This window comes from Rhizoctonia solani, chromosome 9 (genome assembly GCF_016906535.1).
Source record: "Rhizoctonia solani chromosome 9, complete sequence".
Classification (NCBI taxonomy): domain Eukaryota; kingdom Fungi; phylum Basidiomycota; class Agaricomycetes; order Cantharellales; family Ceratobasidiaceae; genus Rhizoctonia; species Rhizoctonia solani.
Window position 1 is genome coordinate 793917 of NC_057378.1, and position 20192 is coordinate 814108.

At 49.1% G+C, this 20192-nt stretch overlaps 8 protein-coding genes across 8 annotated transcripts; 5 read left to right on the forward strand and 3 right to left on the reverse strand.

The window, feature by feature from the left end:
- Positions 1-131: 131 nt before the first annotated feature.
- On the forward strand, positions 132-4418 carry RhiXN_07791 (glycoside hydrolase family 10 protein; the record flags this gene model as incomplete). The annotated part of the gene is made up of 24 exons (XM_043327607.1): positions 132-194; positions 246-308; positions 359-399; positions 453-489; positions 538-608; positions 659-681; positions 735-765; positions 821-914; positions 965-1018; positions 1068-1213; positions 1268-1286; positions 1335-1442; positions 1514-1639; positions 1689-1773; positions 1834-2008; positions 2487-2536; positions 2595-2716; positions 3042-3133; positions 3196-3389; positions 3441-3684; positions 3739-3797; positions 3850-3892; positions 3946-4090; positions 4146-4418. 24 exons carry the CDS (start codon positions 132-134, stop codon positions 4416-4418), a joined length of 2358 nt encoding a protein of 785 aa, XP_043182992.1.
- Positions 4419-6391: 1973 nt separating this feature from the next.
- On the forward strand, positions 6392-7342 carry RhiXN_07792 (Hybrid signal transduction histidine kinase; the record flags this gene model as incomplete). Its single annotated transcript, XM_043327608.1, has 1 exon — positions 6392-7342. The coding sequence occupies one exon, from the start codon at positions 6392-6394 to the stop codon at positions 7340-7342; it is 951 nt and encodes a 316-aa protein (XP_043182993.1).
- A 59-nt stretch (positions 7343-7401) lies between these two features.
- On the forward strand, positions 7402-11009 carry RhiXN_07793 (Hybrid signal transduction histidine kinase; the record flags this gene model as incomplete). The annotated part of the gene is made up of 17 exons (XM_043327609.1): positions 7402-7587; positions 7634-7765; positions 8003-8116; positions 8147-8191; positions 8268-8396; positions 8674-8745; positions 8801-9010; positions 9064-9255; positions 9306-9344; positions 9400-9564; positions 9641-9736; positions 9787-9822; positions 9871-10085; positions 10136-10179; positions 10241-10352; positions 10537-10622; positions 10690-11009. 17 exons carry the CDS (start codon positions 7402-7404, stop codon positions 11007-11009), a joined length of 2193 nt encoding a protein of 730 aa, XP_043182994.1.
- Positions 11010-11095: 86 nt separating this feature from the next.
- On the forward strand, positions 11096-12255 carry RhiXN_07794 (response regulator receiver; the record flags this gene model as incomplete). Its single annotated transcript, XM_043327610.1, has 5 exons — positions 11096-11346; positions 11413-11430; positions 11478-11772; positions 11826-11978; positions 12031-12255. The coding sequence occupies 5 exons, from the start codon at positions 11096-11098 to the stop codon at positions 12253-12255; spliced, it is 942 nt and encodes a 313-aa protein (XP_043182995.1).
- A 581-nt stretch (positions 12256-12836) lies between these two features.
- On the reverse strand, positions 12837-14031 carry RhiXN_07795 (Enoyl-(Acyl carrier protein) reductase; the record flags this gene model as incomplete). The annotated part of the gene is made up of 6 exons (XM_043327611.1): positions 12837-12950; positions 13008-13055; positions 13148-13285; positions 13344-13516; positions 13576-13685; positions 13892-14031. The coding sequence occupies 6 exons, from the start codon at positions 14029-14031 to the stop codon at positions 12837-12839; spliced, it is 723 nt and encodes a 240-aa protein (XP_043182996.1).
- A 968-nt stretch (positions 14032-14999) lies between these two features.
- Positions 15000-15390, reverse strand: RhiXN_07796 (Enoyl-(Acyl carrier protein) reductase; the record flags this gene model as incomplete). Its single annotated transcript, XM_043327612.1, has 3 exons — positions 15000-15117; positions 15169-15245; positions 15298-15390. The coding sequence occupies 3 exons, from the start codon at positions 15388-15390 to the stop codon at positions 15000-15002; spliced, it is 288 nt and encodes a 95-aa protein (XP_043182997.1).
- Positions 15391-16315: 925 nt separating this feature from the next.
- On the reverse strand, positions 16316-18630 carry RhiXN_07797 (Enoyl-(Acyl carrier protein) reductase; the record flags this gene model as incomplete). The annotated part of the gene is made up of 10 exons (XM_043327613.1): positions 16316-16451; positions 16513-16608; positions 16661-16783; positions 17283-17396; positions 17449-17525; positions 17579-17716; positions 17824-17984; positions 18039-18145; positions 18199-18294; positions 18359-18630. 10 exons carry the CDS (start codon positions 18628-18630, stop codon positions 16316-16318), a joined length of 1320 nt encoding a protein of 439 aa, XP_043182998.1.
- Positions 18631-18937: 307 nt separating this feature from the next.
- On the forward strand, positions 18938-20068 carry RhiXN_07798 (alcohol dehydrogenase; the record flags this gene model as incomplete). Its single annotated transcript, XM_043327614.1, has 7 exons — positions 18938-19190; positions 19245-19339; positions 19394-19512; positions 19579-19738; positions 19794-19827; positions 19863-19936; positions 19994-20068. 7 exons carry the CDS (start codon positions 18938-18940, stop codon positions 20066-20068), a joined length of 810 nt encoding a protein of 269 aa, XP_043182999.1.
- Between the last annotated feature and the right edge of the window lie 124 nt (positions 20069-20192).

The following is a 20192-nucleotide window of genomic DNA, read 5'->3' on the forward strand; positions in this document are numbered from 1 at the left end:
GCAATCGGCCTCACCGGCGTCATTGCAGTGCACAGGCTCATCGAAATTTATTTTTAAACAACTCTCGGCATCCGAGTCCGAGGCTCATACACTCACCCTCCTTTTCCTAGCCCAATAAACCTATATACTTCATGGTTGCTACGTGCGAGTCTGAAAATACTGAGGCCATCGATCAGAGTTCGTTCTGGGATGAGGTAAGTGTTTTAATCGTGAGTTGTGCACTGGCTGATAGGCGTCTATTTAAGAGTGGGATTCATTGGGATGCCCATCGTATTGGCTGGGCCATATCTGGAGCCTTTGCATTAGCAGTAGGTCATTAGCCATGCCGTGCTGGACTATTGTTCATGAGCGTTGTTAGGCCACTATTATCACGATCATAAGCGTTGGGAGACATGCCAGGTATATATATTACGAAGCGACTTATGAATTGATTGGGTTAATTCAATCGGCAGGCACTATTATGTACCAAACGAACAACGGCAAATAATCGTGAGTCACTCCATAATTGATTGATGCAGCTGCTTGAGTATATCACAGAGAATTCTTTACATGCCGTTAGTATACGCCATCATCAGCTGGCTCTCATACCGCTTCTTCCGAGCTTATACGTGAGTGTACTTGTATCGTTTCATATCCATGTCTGATCTTTGGGTGTCAGGTACTATTCTTTTGTGGTCATCAGTTGGTCATTCGGGACTCTTCTGTGTGATTAGATTACTCATCCCGTGATACAGTCTACGAAGCCATCACAATCTCGGCTTTTATGTATGTCGATCGCCTTGTTGCCTATCATACCTTTGGTTAACATCAGGAAACCCAGGCTTCTGATCATACAGTATGTTGCTTCTACGTCCTCAGGAAAGACTGCCGAAGGTGCATTGGCAAGAAAAAACAAAGAGAAACTCCCTATACCTGTGCGTTTTCCTTCCTTCGTACGATTCACTTGTAACCAACCTTTCTACAGTTTTGTTGCTGGCGTTATAGGCCTACAAAGGCTTACTTCATGTACACCATCAAGGTGCACCAACTTGATAGCTCATTCTTCCTGAATTAATTTTTCTATACAGTGGTCTGTTCTTCAATATGTGATTATTCGACCTGCCGTATCGATCATTGGTATCATTTGCGAAGCTCTCCACATACTATGTCAGTCTAGCTGGAGCTACAAACACCCAAGCGTGTACCTGACTGCTGTGGATTTTGTCAGTATCAGGTATGTCAAGCTGTTTTACACTTCAAACCCGTCTTGACGCCCTATTCGGGATAGCGTGGCACTTTATGGCCTGGTAAGGACGCCGAGATATCTATTTTCCCTGGGCTCATTTTTGGTTTAGATTCTCTTTTATGATCTCACAAAGCAAGAGCTGAATGGGCGCAGACCACTCGCAAAGTTCCTAACAATCAAACTCATTGTCATGTGCACCTTCTATCAAGAGTTTGTGGTATGTCTCCCCGACTTTCAGATGCAACCTTGGAAATTTACCCGAGCCTCTGACGCCCCCACCCTTTCCAGTTTGATGCGCTGCAAAACCACGGCATAATCAAGGCAACGGAGTACTGGACGGGGTCCAATATCGCCGACGGGCTCAATGCGCTCGCCATAACCATCGAAATGGTTTTATTTGCTTTCTTCATGATGGTAAGCCCCCGGATTACTATCCGAATCAGGACGCTAACCCCGGCTCCAGTGGGCATATCCCATTTCGGAATATACTCGCCCTGAACTACCCAAAACGTCAGCTAAGCGTGCAATTATTGACAGCTTAAACTTTGGTTCGTAGTCTAAAGTAACTGATCTATTCCTTTCTTGAACATTGACAAACGCGTTTTCAGGCGACTTCGTTGCCGAGATATGGGGTTCTTTGAAGTTCTTTTATGACTACTCTGTGGGCAAACCGCATACGCGAGGTATACTTGCGCACGATACGCCTGATTTTGGCGAAGCGTTTGGCGTCCATAACGCGGCTGGCAACCTGCGTACTAGAGGAGGCTCTGCTGCAAATGTTGCGTGAGTTTTCTTCTCGCATTGGACAATTTCTTAGGCTCCTACATTCATGCTTGATCTGTACAATTGTATTAATACACGATGTTCTCATTCTGCGCAGTGATCCGGAAGCCGTGCAACCTTTCTTCGCGAACCAACCAAACGCTGCCAGACCACCTAACTTGAGTGGGGCGCGACACGTGCATACACCTGAGAGCGGAGGCAGTGGGAGACTTATGGCATGAGACCACTACCACCCCAGATGGTTCCGACAGGCGCGAGCGGAAAGCCATTCGCCTAGGGCAGACGTGTGCCGGAAGACGTATGTAATCTTGTAACGAGCAACCCCTTCATGCCACCTGGAGTTTCATTTACCCCCTTTACCCTGATTTTCAACCCTTCGTTTGTCTCTTGGATTTATGCGTCTAGTCTTACACCCTCTCTTGTGGTTTGCTTGTGATCTAACCTGTGATACATTATATATTGTATTCTATACCCCTAGGGCACAAAGCATTCAGTCCGGCAATAAACGCGATAATTGGCGAGCCAAGTGTGGGCCAATTTTACAACCAAATGTGATTGGTCACCTCTGATCCTTGATCATCTTTAGCCTTCGATGATCTACCACGCCCCTCGAGCTCGGCCCTACGAACACCTGACTATCCAACACACCTACTTGACACTGTTCATAGGCACCATTTTTGGCGCTTAATTCTCGGCAACGGAGAAACCGTGAGCATGATCACTCTTACGCGCCGTCACATGAGTGTCCCTTGTTCTTCTTTTTGATGATGTCCTATGATTCCGTAACCAAAAACGAATTTTTGAGAATATCCCAAGGCTTTGCGACGGTAAATTCACGGACCCAAGTTGTGCCGTCTAGATGCGTTGCTGTCGGTGTATCCCATGGGATAGTGAACTATCGTATAAATTATGAGCAACATTCATGAGAAGAGGAGGGAAGAGTATAAGTAGTCGGGTTGAAGCGACACGAAGAATAACAGCACAGTTTCTTTCGTTTTCTTTCGTTCGCTCTCTTACTGACGTTGTTTCGTAGGGTGGAACCACTTGCGACTCTCCCTACGTCTGCACCAGGATCAACGACTACTACTACCAGTGCTTGACTGGTTCCGGTAGTCCTACTACTGCGTAAGCGTCAACCTTTGCCACGGTGTAAAATTGGTTGAAATTAACTGGAATCGATCACGTAGTCCCACAACCGGCACCGGGCCAACCACCACCGCTGCTCCCCCACCGGCCTCTACTGGCGGATTGGATGGCCTGATTAAAGCCAAGGGCAAGAAGTACTTTGGTACCTGCGCTGACTCTGCTCTCCTCAACAACGCCCAAAACGCGGCTATCATCAAGGCCGAATTCGGACAGCTCACCCCTGAGAACAGCGCTAGTACGTTTATCCGTACACTCTGCAAATAACTCGCTAATTGATGGTTTCCAGAGTGGGATTCGATTGAGCCGAGCCAGGGCAACTTCAACTGGGGCGGCTTCGATACTCTGGTCAACTGGGCTGTTCAAAACGGCAAGATTGTCCGTGGACACACGTTTGTCTGGCACTCCCAGCTCCCATCCTGGGTGTCGAACATCAACAATCAAAATACTCTGACCACCGTTATCCAAAACCACGTCAGCACTATTGGAAAGCGCTACGCCGGAAAGATCTACGCCTGGGATGTCGTCAACGAGTGAGTCAGGATGATCTGCTGGTGTCCATGACAGCAATTAACCCAATCAATTAGGATTTTCAACGATGATGGCACCTACCGTAGCTCCGTCTTCTACAACGTCCTTGGCAAGAGTAAGCCCAATTGCTCTTCAGTCTTGCACTTTTTCTAACGAGCTTCTATTAGACTTCGTCTCGATTGCCTTCAAAGCTGCACGTGCTGCTGACCCGTAAGTTTCATGGGCTAAGCTTTGGAAAACATGCGCTTACTTATCTCTTGCAGCAACGCCAAGCTCTACATCAACGACTACAACCTCGACAACTTGGGCTGGGCTGCTCCCAAAGTCAACGCTGTAATCAACTTGGTCAAGTCCGAAACTGCTGCTGGTACCCCCATCGACGGTATCGGCACCCAGACCCATCTTAGCGTGAGTTGTTTCTTGGTGACCTACCCGAGCTATTACTGATGCTTTCCTCCTATAGGCTGGTCAATCGAGCACCACCCTCGAGACTCTGACCAAACTCGCCACTGCCGGTGTCGACGTTGCCATCACTGAGCTCGACATTGCCGGTGCCTCGGCCAATGACTACGCCACCGTCACCAAGGCTTGCTTGGCCGTGCCAAAATGTGTTGGTATCACCGTCTGGGGTGTCTCTGACAAGGATTCGTGGCGCTCGAGCAGCAGCCCGCTCTTGTTCGACGGCAACTACCAGAAGAAGGCCGCGTACAATGCTGTTGCCCAGGCTCTTGCTTAAATTTTTGGTTCACGGTCCGGGTTTGTTGGATGTGTTTTGGATGATGAGCTTTCTGGTGAATCATTGTATGCGTGGGTTGCAACTATAGATTTCCCCTATGCGTAGTGGTTTGTTAGGTTGTTTTATTTCCAAATCAGAATCAGAATATATACTTTGCTGCTCAATTATTGGTGTGAATATGCGAAAGAGTATAGATAAGCCTTGGATTCTTTGAGCTGTTGAGGGTTTAGGTGCAACGAGTTATTCACTGCGACGTGCAGGTTTGGCAGCCCCCATCCCGGAATGCCTGGCAAAGCGCGGTCACTAAACTCGTGTATAAAGAGCCGGAGATTTGTTCAAGCTTTGCATATGTGGCGCGAATTACGGTTTGCGAGTGAATTATCCTGCAGTAATTAAACCTTCTCTATGATAGCGCCACGTGGTTTCATTTGGTTATGGTCCTATAAAGGAGCGGCTGATACCGAGTTAACATGAACTACCCGATTAATCGAGCGATTGGATGGCTGGTGGCCACTTGACCAGCCTTCTCGAGAACCCCCAAACTTCGTACGTCTCACTCAGGCAAGGACGCTTTGTCTGGCAGAGAAGCCCCATAAAAGAATTCAAATCCGGCTCTGTAGTCGGGTTCCATGCAAGAATCGTCGCCGGGGGATATAACGTGCCCTAACCCATAACCGCATGGACGGAGCTGTGTATTGACGCGCGCTATACCAATACAACGTGTTTGTTTTTGCAAATGATTTAGATAGGGGTCAAGAAGTAAGAAGTACTTTTTTTTTTGGCTCTTTTTGATCTGTATCCATTAGGGGGTACGAAGAGAACCTGTTGTAATTGATTTGTTGTGTGGATTGTGTATACTTGGAGCCGGCCCCCCTTTTTTTCTATGCAGGCCGAGTATGGGCATGGTATATGCGGGATGGTAGTGGGTGTAGGTATGCTTGCTTTTCTGTATATTGTTGTTGCTTGATCGTCGTTGATGATTCTACCCGCTGGGAGTTCGAGTCGTCCGTCACGGTTGTCTTCAATCTTTATATGGGTAGTGTGTGATTAAAAACTCAAGCAAGTGGGTTTACTCGAGGTTAACAAAAGGTCATGTACACTTGCAGTTGTACAAATTCAACGACGAGTTTGGCGATTGGGTGGTGTTAACCAATTGAGACTAGCCCGCTTGAACCCCAGGACACATAAACACCATTATTGTGTATACATAGGTCATATATGATTACCAAAAGTATCCTAGCCACAACTTTGTTCCTTCTACCAGCCCCCCTTGTGGTGGAGTTCTCGAGGGTCGGATTGATGGTGTGATTTACGGGGGATCTTCAAAACGAGGCGAATGGGGGTTTTCTTACTGGGGCTGATGGTGCAAGCTTGGGCGTTGGGACAGACTCAAGCTCGTTCGTCTTTTAGACATTCATGACCACGCAGTCGAGTATGAGCGACCAAGTAAAGACTTCTAGCGTCGTTGTCAGTTCGGCTGCGGTGTAATATCAGGCTTGTGTGCCGATCAGGTTGTCAAAAATCCATCTCCGCTGGGGGATCTGATCCTTAATCCGGATGGATGTTTATACGAGCCTTTTTTGTGTGGATACACTTTAGTGAGACACCACAAGTGTATACACGATACGTCATTTGTTGAGATTCGGGTGGTTACCTGGACTACCGGGTGTTTTTCAGACATTGTGATTTGTGCTAAATTGTTTCATAAGAGATTAGGACAATGAGATCCACCCGGTGGACAGACGGGATGCCGACAAGCCGAGTGGAGTTTACGTTTGTCGGTGTGGGTGGAGCGTCCCGAAAGACACGAATTTGTTCTCGAATTGGCAAGGGGAAAAAGTGATCACATAAAACGCGACAAGTATAGGGGACGGAGCCGAGGATAAACTTTGATTCGCAGAGCGGAGATGACCAAGCAAAGTAGGGCACGGGGGGGTAGGACAAGGACGCAAGCAACGACCACCGGACGAACGATGGCAGGTACAACGGGGGGACACCCGTTTACGGCGCACCTAGTTGCGGTGCTGAGTATCTATGAGTTAGGACCGGGACGACCAGGTAAGCGATTGGATATGGCCTTGTATTGTCCTTCCCCTCCCTTATCGCCGTCGTCCTTAGTGCGCGCACTGCCGACCCGGAGCTCACATTCCCATTCCTCTTCCGGTTCCCGCCATGCGCGTGCGCTGTCTGTGCCGCCGTTCCCACCACCGCCACCGATGTCTCCGCCGAACGCACCGATCGACTACGTAGGCGCTGCTCCGCTGCCCCGATACGATGGACCGCGTGACTGGCAGACGGATGCGGTCGAGCGAGCACTGGGCCGTGTTGCGGCGCGGATGTACGCGGCCGAGGCCCAGCTGCAGGACCTGCTGAGCCGCGAGTCGAGCACATCCACCCCCGATCCCGCTCTCTCGCCCCGCTCCAACGGCCTCAAAAAACGCAGAGAGAACCCGGGAACACCCGATGAGCGCGATCCGTGGCAGACTGTGCGCTTTCAAGAGGTTGGTGACCAGGACATGGATCCCGAGCCAGACACCCCTGTTGCCCGCCCCAAGGACAAGGTCAAGCCTGGTACCATTGACCTGAGTACACTCTCCCAGCCCACTCCGCTCTCCAAGGTGGCCACGGATAATCCGGTGCTGCCCAAGCCTGGTCCCCGCAGCGCACCCACCAGCAGCGTCGGATCCATCATGCCTCCCTTCACGTGCCACTCGTGCGGACGCCCCATGCAGGGCCCCGCTGCCCCCGATGTCATACACGCACCCGGTCCCCTCGACGTTGTCACCCCTGCACTCGGCATGGGCCTCGGTCTCTCTGACCATGGCGCTGCCGAGCTCAGACAGAAACTTGGCTTTGGCGATCACGAAGACGACACCGGTAGTCCCCTTGTTCTCCCCCGGCCCTCTCAGTGCTGCTGCCTTTGAGAGCGGTAAGTTCCAAACTCCCGGCGAAAACCGCGTTGACTTGACTCGCAGCTCCAGGCATGTCCGCCGTCGAAGAACTCAAGCTGCTCAAGGCCCAGGTCCAGGATGTCGCTCGTGTATGCAAGGCCGTCGCCGAGGGTGACTTGTCTCAAAAGATTACCGTCCCCGTTCAAGGTCCCGTCATGGTCCAGCTCAAGGATGTCATCAACACCATGGTCGATAAACTAGGCAGGTTTGCGCAGGAGGTCGGTTGCGTTTTGCTATCACCAGCCCGCCACTCATCATTTGCAGGTCACTCGTGTCTCGCTCGAAGTCGGAACTGAAGGCCGGCTCGGTGGTCAGGCCATTGTTCGCGATGTCCGCGGAACATGGAGCGAACTCACAACCGTCGTCAATCGTCTCGCCGCTAATCTCACAAGCCAGGTCCGTTGTTTTCCTCTATTCTACATCCCTTGGGTCCCTCTTGCCTCTCTGGGCTTGGAAGCGTGCCTGAGAAGCCTCGCAATCCGTGCGCGAGGTGCAATACCGCGCACAGGCTACACGAGGCGTAAATCCCACTCCCATTTCTGCACATGCATGATCGCTGGATAGGGGCTATCCGCCTCGTGGCCGTCTCTTTACCCATCTATTCTTTTGCACTTGTTTACCCCACGCCAATAGGTCCGGGGAATCGCAGAAGTCACCAAGGCAGTCGCCAAGGGCGATCTCTCCAAACAAATCGGCGTCGATGCAAAAGGTGAAATATTGGAATTGAAGAATACGGTTAATACCATGGTGCGTTTCAACGGATTTGGCTGTGCATAGGATGCTGATGGCGTCATTCCAATCTCTCCAACGCCACTGGATCCGGTATACGGTCCGCGTCGATTCGATCTGCGGGGCCGCACCTGAATTCCGATCGGTACACTCGGCCCGAATTCTGCAGGTCGTCCGGTTGCGTATGTTTGCAGGCGAAGTCACCCGAGTCGCGCTCGATGTCGGCAGTCGTGGTATTCTAGGCGGTCAGGCTTATGTCCCGGATGTCGAGGGTGTTTGGCAAGAGTTGACGGATAATGTGCGTTTTTTTGTGTTGCTTGCCTGGGGGGGGGGGTGGCTCCGGGTGTGTCCGGGCATAGATTGTGGTGTTGGAGTGGACCCCCTGAAATGGTGGTTTGTAAGGGCGGGAGTTTGGCGTGCTCTGATTGGCTCCTGGTCCCGCGGTGTTTGTGGCAAGTCAAGCCCCGGATTTGGAGGCGAGAGGTGCTGTCATTGATGCCCGGGGCACTATGGCTCCTCGTCCTCTTTGAACACGTTCCCGCTGCGGAAATGTATGCTGACGCGATCCACACTAGGTAAATCGCATGTGCTCCAATTTGACCAACCAAGTCCGTTCGATTGCGCTCGTTACTACCGCCGTCGCCGAGGTAATTCCCATGCCCACGTTATCCCCCCTCGGACGTAAGCTGACACGCATGGCAGGGTGACCTCACACGTAAAATCGAAATTGAAGTCGAGGGCGAAATGTTGACGCTCAAGAATACGGTAAACAGCATGGTGGACCAGCTTTCGACGTTTGCGAGCGAAGTCACGCGGGTCGCGCTCGAGGTCGGATCGATGGGTATACTCGGTGGTCAGGCGCAGGTCGAGGGTGTCAAGGGAACTTGGGCCGACTTGACGAGGAATGTGAATGTGAGCGCGGGTTTTCTTTTCATACTGCCCACTTGAATCTAACGAACGCTTAGAATATGGCGTCCAATCTAACCAATCAAGTCCGTTCGATCGCCAAGGTCACGACGGCCGTCGCGCACGGTGACCTGCGGCAGTTTGTCGAAGTCGATGTCCAGGGAGAGATGCTCATGTTGAAGAACACGGTGAATAGCATGGTGGCTCAGCTCGATACGCTCGCGAGCGAGGTGTCGCGTGTCGCGCTCGAGGTCGGTATCGAGGGTCGACTCGGTGGACAGGCTGTGGTTCAGGTGTGGAGGGTGTGTGGAAGGTTTTAACGGACAATGTCAACTTGATGGTGCGTGTCCATGTTGCTCTTTATTAGGAGCTACTGACATGTGAATGGCGGACAGGCTCTGAATCTGACGACCCAAGTGCGGTCTATTGCGGCTGTGACGACTGCCGTGGCGCGTGGTGACCTTAGCAAGAATATCGATGTGGATGTCAAGGGCGAGATTTTGGATTTGAAGATTACGGTCAATCGCATGACGGATAGTTTGCGGATATTCGCTGCTGAAGTGACTCGGTGGGTTCCCACTTTTTGACATGAGCATTTGGAGCTAATTCTCCTTGGGAATAGTGTCGCGCGCGAAGTCGGTACGCTCGGACGACTCGGCGGACAGGCGTTTGTTCCTGGTGTGGCTGGTGTGGAAGGATTTGACGGATAATGTGAATGTTATGGCTGCCAATGTGAGTGCATCAAGTTGAGCATATTTTGGGGGTACTGACGAAGGGTCTAGTTGACGTTGCAAGTACGAGCTATTGCCCGAGTCACAGTAAGTCCAATGCGCTCGCTGACCGACTATTGCTAACGAGGCTTTCAGACGGCCGTGTCGGTCGGAGACTTGACGACCAAGGTCGAAGGCATCGATGTCGCGGGTGAAATCTTGGATCTCGTCAACACGATCAACGGAATGGTGGACCAGCTCGCCGTGTTTGCGGCCGAGGTCACGAGGGTCGCACGCGAAGTCGGAACCGAGGGTCGGTTGGGCGTTCAAGCTCGCGTCGAAGGCATGCAAGGCAGCTGGCAGGCGATTACGTAGGTGCCCCTCACAACGAGCTTGGACGGGTTACTCATTCTTGCCACAGCGTATCTGTAAACACGATGGCTGCCAACTTGACGTCCCAAGTGCGTGGGTTTGCGCAAATCTCGGCAGCGGCGACCGACGGAGACTTAAGACGCAGATCAATCAGATGGTGTACAACCTCCGGGGAGTATTCAGAGGAACACGGCTGCGCGTGAGGCTGCTGAGCTTGCGAATCGGTCCAAGTCCGAGTTCCTTGCCAACATGTCGCACGAGATTCGGTGAGTCGCAATCGAGGGGGTTTTGGTTAAGTTTGTGCTCATGGGGTTTGTGAAGAACGCCGATGAACGGGATTTGGCATGACGGATCTCACGCTTGATACCGAGCTTACGCGGACGCAAAAAGAAAACTTGTTGCTCGTTCACCAGCTCGCCAAGTCTCTATTGCTTATTATCTACTTGCTAGTGGACCTTTGGCTAACTTGTATGCAGTCGAGGCTGGCAGGATGACCATGGAACAAGTCACGTACTCTCTCCGCGGTACTGCATTCGGTATCCTCAAGACCCTTGTCGTCCGGCTCACCGGGCTCACCAACAAAACCTAACCTGTTCTACGAAGTCGATCCCGAGATTCCGGACCAAGTCATTGGTGATTCGCTCCGTCTGCGACAAGTCATTACCAACCTCGTCGGAAACGCTATCAAGTTTACTCCCAGCAAGCCCAACAAAAAGGGCATGGTCTGCCTCTCGTGCAAGCTCATCTCGATGGACGAGCAGAATGTGACGGTTCGGTTCTGTGTCGAGGACACGGGTATCGGTATCAAGCAGGATAAACTCGCGATCATCTTTGATACGTTCTGCCAAGCCGATGGGTCCACGACTCGTGAATACGGTGGTACCGGTCTCGGCTTGTCCATCTCGAAACGACTGTGTCTCTGATGAACGGCCAAATGTGGGTCGAGTCCGAGGTCGGAGTCGGGTCCCGCTTCTACTTTACGATCACCGCCGAAATCTCCCGGCCGAACATGGCGCAAAGTCTGCAAAAGGTCGCGATCTACAAGGAGCGCACGATTGTTTGTCGATACTCTGGGCGACCGGTGGGTGTGGCGGAGCGTATCGAAGAGCTGCAGCTGCGTCCGTTTGTCGTGCGGGATATCAGCCAGGTGGCAGACAAGGCCAAGATTCCGTTTATCGATACGGTGATTGTGGATTCGCTCGAGGTGGTGAGTCGTCGGTTTTGTCGCGTTTGGGTTGAGCGAGGTGTTGATTGGGTTGTGTAAGACTGAGAAATTGCGCGAGTTGGATCATTTGAGGTATACCCCGGCCGTGCTCTTGACGCCAGTTATGCCCCGACTGAACCGTAAGTCGTGTCTATTTTGAGTAGGTCATTTACTAAATAGGGTATAGTGACGTGGTGTCTCGAAAACTTATCTCGGGTCATGTTGCGACCCCGTCTTCGCTCGACGATCTTGCCGAGGCGCTCGCAAAGGGACTGGAAGCCAACGCATCTCAGCCCGAGGTTACGCCCAGCGACGTTGCGTACGACATTCTACTGGCCGAAGACAATGTTGTCAACCAACGTGTGGCCGTCAAGATTCTCGAAAAGTTTGGTCACACGGTTCAGATTGCCGAGAATGGACAGTTTGCGGTCGACGCTGTCAAGGCTCGATACGAACAAGAGAAGATGTTTGATGTCATTCTTGTGAGTCAAAAAAAATCGTGCATTGCTCGTACTCGTTCTCAAAGTCGTGTTAGATGGACGTGTCTATGCCGTTCATGGGTGGAATGGAGGCAACAGAAATTATTCGCGCGTTTGAGAAGGAAAAGGGCATCCGCCGCACGCCTATTATCGCTCTCACAGCGCACGCGATGATTGGTGATCGTGAGCGCTGTATCCAGGCTGGCATGGTGAGTATATCGGAATTATTTCCGGTTTTGTGTCTGATTTGTATGCCCTTAGGATGAACACGTTACGAAACCGTTGAGGAGAACCGATCTCGTGAGCGCGATCAAACGCCTCGTAACACCCCACGGTGCCCCCACTAAACCCGTGCATTTACCTCATCGCTATCTCTTTGCTGTCTGTGGATCACTTTTGCTGTTTGTTTATGAATTTCCGAGTCTTTATATTTGTTACCATTATCTCCAAGTTTGTTGTCAATTTGCACTCTTTACGCCCGGCTGAAATGGGTGCAATGTCCCCCCCAAGATTGACCTTGTGTTTTCTCCAATGTCTATAGTATCTATTGCGTCTTGTTTATGTCTGACTGAATTCAATTGCTTTCTTACTCGTTTGGGCGGATTGTTGGTGATCTAGGCGCGGTCAGTAGTTGCGAGGTTTGGTCGTGCACATGCTGGATGTGTATTGTACACGTCTGGTTCTGGGCAGGTTTGACCTAGAGACTTGTTTGCCTTGGGTTGTGCCTCATTACACTACCTATATGACCACCTGGGAAGTAGGAATTTTAATGAGCAATCGTCTGAAAGGTCCAAGGGGGCGGTGGAATAAGAGCACGGTGGGTTGGGGTAAATTAGAATAGGCCAAGTGTAGCAATTTATCTCAGGAAATTAGTATAAAGGCTTGCAAGGTCCAAGCTCAAGGGAGTAAAACATCTAACGTATCCAATTGCGGGGACTTATTTTCCTGACGACCATCTTTATACCAACATAGGTGAGAGCAACAAGGGATTCACTGAGAACAAGAAATATAGACATGTACGTAAACAAATGTTTACTTTCTTTGTACGACCAAGACAATCTCCCTGCTCAGACTACAGCAGGGTTAACGGCAAGGAAACCACCGTCAACAGCAAGGGCCTGCCCGTTGACGTAGTACGATGCGGGTGATACAAGGTATAGAACTATCCCAACAATATCCTTCTCCCTACATCACTTTCAGTATTGTCTATTGCAGCAAGAGATAACAAATACACTCACAATCCGCCCCGTGCAGAAGGAACTTGAGTTATTCCTGAGCGATTCGCTCTACTTGAGCAACTGTGAGAGTAGAACCCTGAGCGGATACAGATGCCTTGTTACACGCCGCGTTGGTGGTTTGTGGTACTTCTATGACTTACCTCTGACCCAGTCATTTCAGAAGGAAACGCTCCGGGAACAATTGAATTGACTCGGACAGGAATCGAGCGAAGCGCAAGCTCAGTAGAGAGCATCTTGGTGAGATGTATTCCAGCGGCTTTGGATGCGTTGTATGCGAACTGTTCGGGTAATGTTATATCATGACTATATGCAATGCGTTGTACCGCCGGTACTCACATGTCTTTGAGCCAACTTTGCTTGGCCACAACCACTTGTGATATTGATAATTGAAGAACTCCATCCCCCAGTCTCTGCTTCCCGAGCTTTACTGGCATTCTCCAACAATCCAAGGAAAGCAGTAGAGACAAAGAAGACGGATGAGACATTGACTGAAAATGCGGTGGACCATCCTAGTATACGAGACATGCAGTAAGTCACAACCAATTATATATTTGATAGTCCTTGTTACCTTCAAATGATTCATTGTAGAACAATGCCTTGCCGAGGGTCTCTGTGTCACTACACTCAGGAGCATTGGGGTCAGAAAGGAATCCTGATGTTGCGCCAACTCGACCAGCACTACAGACTCATAATTCATCATTCAAGTATCAGTAACAGAACTAACACTGGAATTACTTTATTAATTAAAACGTCCAGCTTCCCGTTGTTTTCCCGAGATAAGCTCCACGGCATGTTTGATACTTTCCTTATCAGTGACATCTAGTGAAATCCTTGGCGCTTTTGAGATCTGGAACATGCAAAATATATTAAATGAGTACACTCACGGCACCAATTCTCCACTTATTTTAGACCCATGCTCCGCTGCTGCCTTTTCGACCACGTCCTTTCGTCTTCCGCCTATGTAGACTTTTGCTCCGTTGGAGGCAAGCCCTTTGGCCATCATCAACCCTCTGTGTTCGCGCATCAGATGACATAGCACGATATACACAGGAGATGCCGAGGTGTTGGATGAGCCTACTTACATGCCGGTTCCCCCTCCAGTCACAAGCACAACCAGTCCGACACATTGAAGATTTTATCAAGCCGAAGATGGGACATGCTAATGGATGCGATGGATGTTGATTTCAAGCCGAGATAACAAACCATACGTGAAACTTAAATCCTTCGATACACGAAGCCTATGGAATAGATGAAATCCCTGGATGCCTCCTTTAACGGAGCTGGTTTAGCGGCTAACCGTTGGCATGGTTGTGGCTTAGAACTCTACTGGGCCAATCCTATGTATGAATTATAATTAATACCATGCACATGCCATGCATACAATAGAAATAACAAATTCATTGCAAGCTGCAGTATCAGCATATATACAGACCGAATGAGTCTGTCCGGTCTTATTCAATGAGTTCATTACAAAAGGGGTCACGGTGGACCCCAAAAGTGCGGATTTTCAACTGACAGTGCCAACTAGCACGTTTGCACATGAAACTCTGCTCCTGTTTCAAACGATGTGAGCTATGGAGTGGCGTCACTTTAATGCTCCTGGTTAATCTAATTCATCAGGATCCATATTACTCGGGCAGATATGCGTGGTCAAGGATGTGAGTCCAAACAGTCAACTGGAGCTACTTATCTAACTCGACTGGCTTCTTATTATAGCTTTGCTGTATTAGGTACAGTTGGTCAAAACGGGGTGTCTTGATTCACTATGTAGCAATGGTCTACAAAGCGTGCTGCTGCAGAACATTGCTATTATGTGTCTTTGGCCATTGACATAGTACGATGCTGGAGATGCGAGGTAGACTACCGCTCCGACTATATCCTTGTCTGCTGTATTAGGTACAGTTGGTCAAACACGGGGTGTCTTGATTTCACTATGTAGCAATTGGTCTACAAAGCGTGCTGCTGCAGAACATTGCTATTATGTGTCTTTAATCAAGCTACCGCAGGGTTAACGGCAAGGAAACCACCATCAACAGTGATGACCTGGCCATTGACATAGTACGATGCTGGAGATGCGAGGTAGACTACCGCTCCGACTATATCCTTGTCTCTGCATTCATTTCAGCTCCAATTTCTATGAAAACCAAATCGAGGTACTCACAGGCCACCCCGTGAGGAAGGAACTTTTGTTATTCCTTTAGTAATTAGCTCCACAACGTCAGCCGGAATTGTCGAGCCCTATAGTGCAAGAGAGATTTAGTGTACAACGTTTAGGTGCTACTGCGCTTACCTCCGACCCAGTCATTTCGGTAGGGAACGGTCCAGGAGAGATGGTGTTAACTCGGATTGGGATCTTTCGAAGTGCAAGTTCAGTAGAAAGCATCTTGGTGAGATGTATTCCAGCAGCTTTGGACGCATATATGCAAACTATCCAAATAATTGAATAATTGAATATATGCACCTTGAGTTTTTATGATAGCTAAAGTGCGACCTACATGATCTTGGGACTGCTTCATTTGTCCAGAAACACTTGTGATGTTAATGATCGAGGAACTCCATCCCCCGGTTTCTGTTTCGCGAGTTTTACTGGCATTTTCCAAAAGCCCAAGGAACGCGGTGGAGACAAAGAAAATGGAAGAGACGTTGACTGAGAATAGGTCGGACCATTCTAATTCACGTAGTACTCAAATGGCGCCCAGAAAAAGTACAGTCAACTCCCTCTACCTGCAAGTTGATGGTTGTGAAACGCACTAGAATTTATGTCCTAAGCGAGTTCTACAATCTGGTGCCCCGCGGGGTTCCTGCTGATGTAACACATCACATGATACATTAGTCAGCGCATTTAAGAGGATCACAGAATTATTCCCAAGATAGATTACACAGAAAACGGATGTACGTGCACTATATATACATATTATTATGGTTATTATGATGTTTATAGAAGTCATCTAAGCTCAAGCCAGTTATCCTCCTTGCTTAGAAACTTATTTATTCGTTCCCTAGTCAATCCCTCTACAATCTCCCAATCGGTCCAGGTATCTTTGGCGACAAGTTACGGCAAGCTACAGCTTGGAATAAATATAAGAGGTTGAATGTATTTGTTACGCACAAGAACGAGGGTGAGTGAATAAAGGCATCAGATGAGTGACAAAGTGCTTAAAAAAGGGGCGGGGGTCCGAGTGATTGCGACAAGGTCAAAGCAATCTTGTTACTGCTTTTATGTACATAGTAGTTATAAAATTCAAGCCTTCTGTCTCTATTATTTCCCGTATTGTGAATTTTCCACCATTTTCTATCGCACAATGTGGCTATCCAGTAGAGGGAGTTGACTGTACTATCGTAATACCTTCGAATGATTCGTTTCTGAAGAGAGCGGTTCCGAGAGTCTCCGTGTCCTTGCGCTCAGGAACATCGGATTTGAAAAGAATCTGGACGCTGGGCCGACTTGGCCGGCACTACAATTCTCGGTTGTAAGACAGTATAATGCCAATTCTGATGGACCCACTTGTTGATGAGAACATCCAGCTTTCCATCATTTTCCGACGAGATGAGCTTGACTGCATTTTCAATGCTCTCCTTGCTAGTGACATCCAGTGAAATCCTAAAACAAATATTATATCTAACATCCTACAATACCTTACTATTATACTCACGGTATAAGACTTCCGCTCAACCCATTGCCCTGTTCTTCCGCTGCCTTTTCTACCGTCTCCTTTCGTCGTCCACCAATGTAGACTTTTGCTCCGTTCGCAAGACCCTTGGCCATCATCAGCCCACTACCAATAAAGTATTCGATACACATTCACGAAACAGCTTCACCAAGTTTCAATACAAATAATATCATTAATTATACTTACATTCCTGTCCCTCCACCGCTAACTAACACAGTCACCCGAAACGGCGAAAATTTTGTCAAGCTGTAGGCGGTCCATGGCTTGAAGGTTGTCGTAATGGAGTTTAAGGATGCGTACAGCTACAAATCTAGATCTGGCCTCGACCATGGGTAATCCAAGTTGCTTTGTCAGCGTCAGATCATTGCCTGTTTCTGACTATGATGTATGCGTCTCAAGTTGTTGCACAAGGGGGGCTCAAATATATAGCTTCGCGCTGAATCCTTCTCAAGATTGGAATAGAGAGATAGCTCACCATGCCTAACTGTCCATATTTGATTCTAATTGGGGGATTTATACTCAGTTACTGCCTACATACTGAAATCCGGCCAGGCCCTTGTACTGTAGCAATCACTTTATGGTGACCAGCACTGTTAATGATTACACAACAGAAGGGTTGACAGAAATAAAGCCACCATCGACCGTAATAATCTGCCCGTTGACATAGTGAGATGCAGGTGATGCAAGGTACAAAGCTGCCCCAACGATATCCTTATCACTTTGAAAGGTTCAGCTCGGTCATCTTAAGATATGCATGAGCGAATACTTACAGGCCACCTCGTGCGGAAGGAACCTTCGAAATACCTTTGCCGACTAGGTCGACATTTTTGGCGGTGAAAGCTGAGCCCTGAATGGCAGGTAAGTGGAAGTCCAGTCAATATTGAATTATAGCGAGCTCACCTCCATTGAGGTCATTTCAGAGGGAAACGCACCCGGGGAAATAGAGTTCACCCGGACTGGAATATTACGAAGCGCGAGCTCAGTGGAGAGCATTTTGGTTAGATGGATTCCAGCAGCTTTGGACGCGTTGTATGCAAACTGTTAGGGTTACACAAGAGCCAGATAAGTGGGATGATGCATTCAGAGCTTTATAACCAGAACTCTGTCTGGTTTGATTAGATGAACAAGGCTCACATGGTCTTGACCTGCTTCATCTGCCCTGATATACTCGAGATCCCAATAATTGAAGAGCTCCACCCTCCAGTTTCTGCTTCTCGAGCTTTACTGGCCCTTTCTAGCAATCCAAGACATGCTGTAGAGAGGAAGAACCACGAGGAAACATTTATAGTGAAGACATCGGCCCAGCCTATTCCGTGGATTATTCTACTGGTTTATGGTCGAAAGCCAATAATGCTCTCACCTTGAAATGATTCATTCTTAAATAGGGCCGTGCCGAGGGTCTCCGTATCTTTCCGCTCAGGACTTGGGATAGAGAAGAACTTTGACACCGGACCAACTTGGCCAGCGCTATTAATTTGATCTCAGACCACAACATAATACATTCTGGCCTTTGTACTCACTTATTGATCAAAACGTCCAGTTTTCCGTCATTCTCGGATGAGATGAGCTTAACTGCACTTTCTATACTCTCTTTGTTCGTGACATCCAATGAAATTCTAGGAACATCCGAATTAAAGCTTAGTATCGACATGGTGTCCCATGGACGGAAATCAAGCTCACGGTAGAATCTTTCCACTTAATCCAGCTCCATGCTCTGCTGATGCCTTCTCGACTACCTCCTTTCGTCGCCCACCGATATAGACTTTTGCCCCGTTTGCCGCAAGCCCTTTGGCCATCATGAGTCCACTGTCAACGAACCATTCGACATTTTCCATCAGCACCTTCACAGAGTGGAAATGGAAATGATCGTGACTTACATGCCTGTCCCACCTCCACTGACTAGTGCAGTCAGCCGGAGACGCCAAAGACTTTACCAAGAGAAGATGAGCCATGGGAGATGGAATACGAGTTCAAGGCCCAGACCAAGTCAAGCAAAAGGTTAAATGTTTTCACCCACCGGAATAACACTACCAAAAGGATATAAATAATAACCAAGATTAGAGTTGTTCGGGCCACGGTCCGTCTCCCGAGGGCGATCCGAATAAATTGGGATTGATCTCCGTGATCGGGATTCTTGGAGAGGTCTGGACGCTGTTCTTCTTTCCATTCTTGTCCGTCTGCGCCGCACGTTAAAATCTGCTCCAGTCTAGTCCTATATACCACATCCTCTATAGCGCATTCGTCCTCTTTGCCCACACTATGTCTGCTCTCGGTCTCTCTCCTGCTCTCTACGACCCTGCGATTGTCCTCAAGTCCGCCGAGTTTAAGATCCTTGACGCTCCTCCTGCCCGGGACGAAAAGAAAAATATTGCAGTGTTCACGAACCCAGCTCATGACCTGCATATAGTCGAGAAGCCTATTCCGAAGGCAGGACCTGGACAATGCGTTGTACATATTCGTGCAACCGGCATTTGTGGTAGCGATTGTCATTTCTGGAAGCATGGACGAATTGGTTAGTATTTATATTTTCGAGGTTTTATTATATTTTTTCTTATGGTGGGGGTAGGTGACTCGATGGTTGTCCGGGATGAGAACGGGCTTGGTCATGAGAGTGCGGGTATTGTGATCGAAGTTGGCGAGGGCGTCACTGGTTCAAAGTCGGTAAGTAATTTATATCTGATACTCGCAAATTTTACTCAGTCCATGCTGCTGTAGGCGACCGAGTCGCGGTCGAGGCAGGTTTCCTTGCTCCAAACCATCTTGCGAATTCTGCCGCACCGGGAAGTACAACGGGTGCCCAGACGTTGTGTTCTTCTCGACTCCACCATACCATGGTTTGTCTCTAAAATTAATTCCTTCTGGCATTCGCTTATCATATGTTTTCTAGGAACCTTGACTAGGTACCACCTTCATCCCGCCGCGTGGCTCCACAAGCTTCCGGAGAACATTAGCTTTGAAGAGGGTGCCTTGCTCGAACCTACAGCAGTTGCCCTAGCCGGTATCGAGCGTTCCGGCCTAAGGCTCGGAGATGCGACGTTTATTGCTGGCGCTGGCCCGATCGTGAGTTCATTCTAAAAATCCCGAATATCTTGAATTCAACTAAATTTCGGAACAGGGCTTGGTTACACTCCTTGCAGCCCGTGCAGCTGGTGCAGAGCTATTGCCATTTCCGACCTTTCCCCAGGTCGGCTCGAGTTTGCCAAGAAGCTTGTTCCAGGTGTGAGGACTGTGTTGGTTGAGAGGGGATTAGATGCACAGGTATGCTTTATGCTCCCAGCCCACCTAAGTGTACCAGATGTTTACCCGGAAATGTAGGCACAAGCTGTCAAAGTTGAGGAAGCACTTGGGCAAAAGGCCGCCGTGGTCTTGGAATGTACCGGCGGAGAGTAGCATTTGGACATCGATCTACGTATGTCCCGCTCTCATTCTCATATTCCGAACAAATTTTGACCTACGTGCCTGGATAGGCTACTAAATATGGTGGAATGGTATTTATTATCGGAGTCGGCAAGGC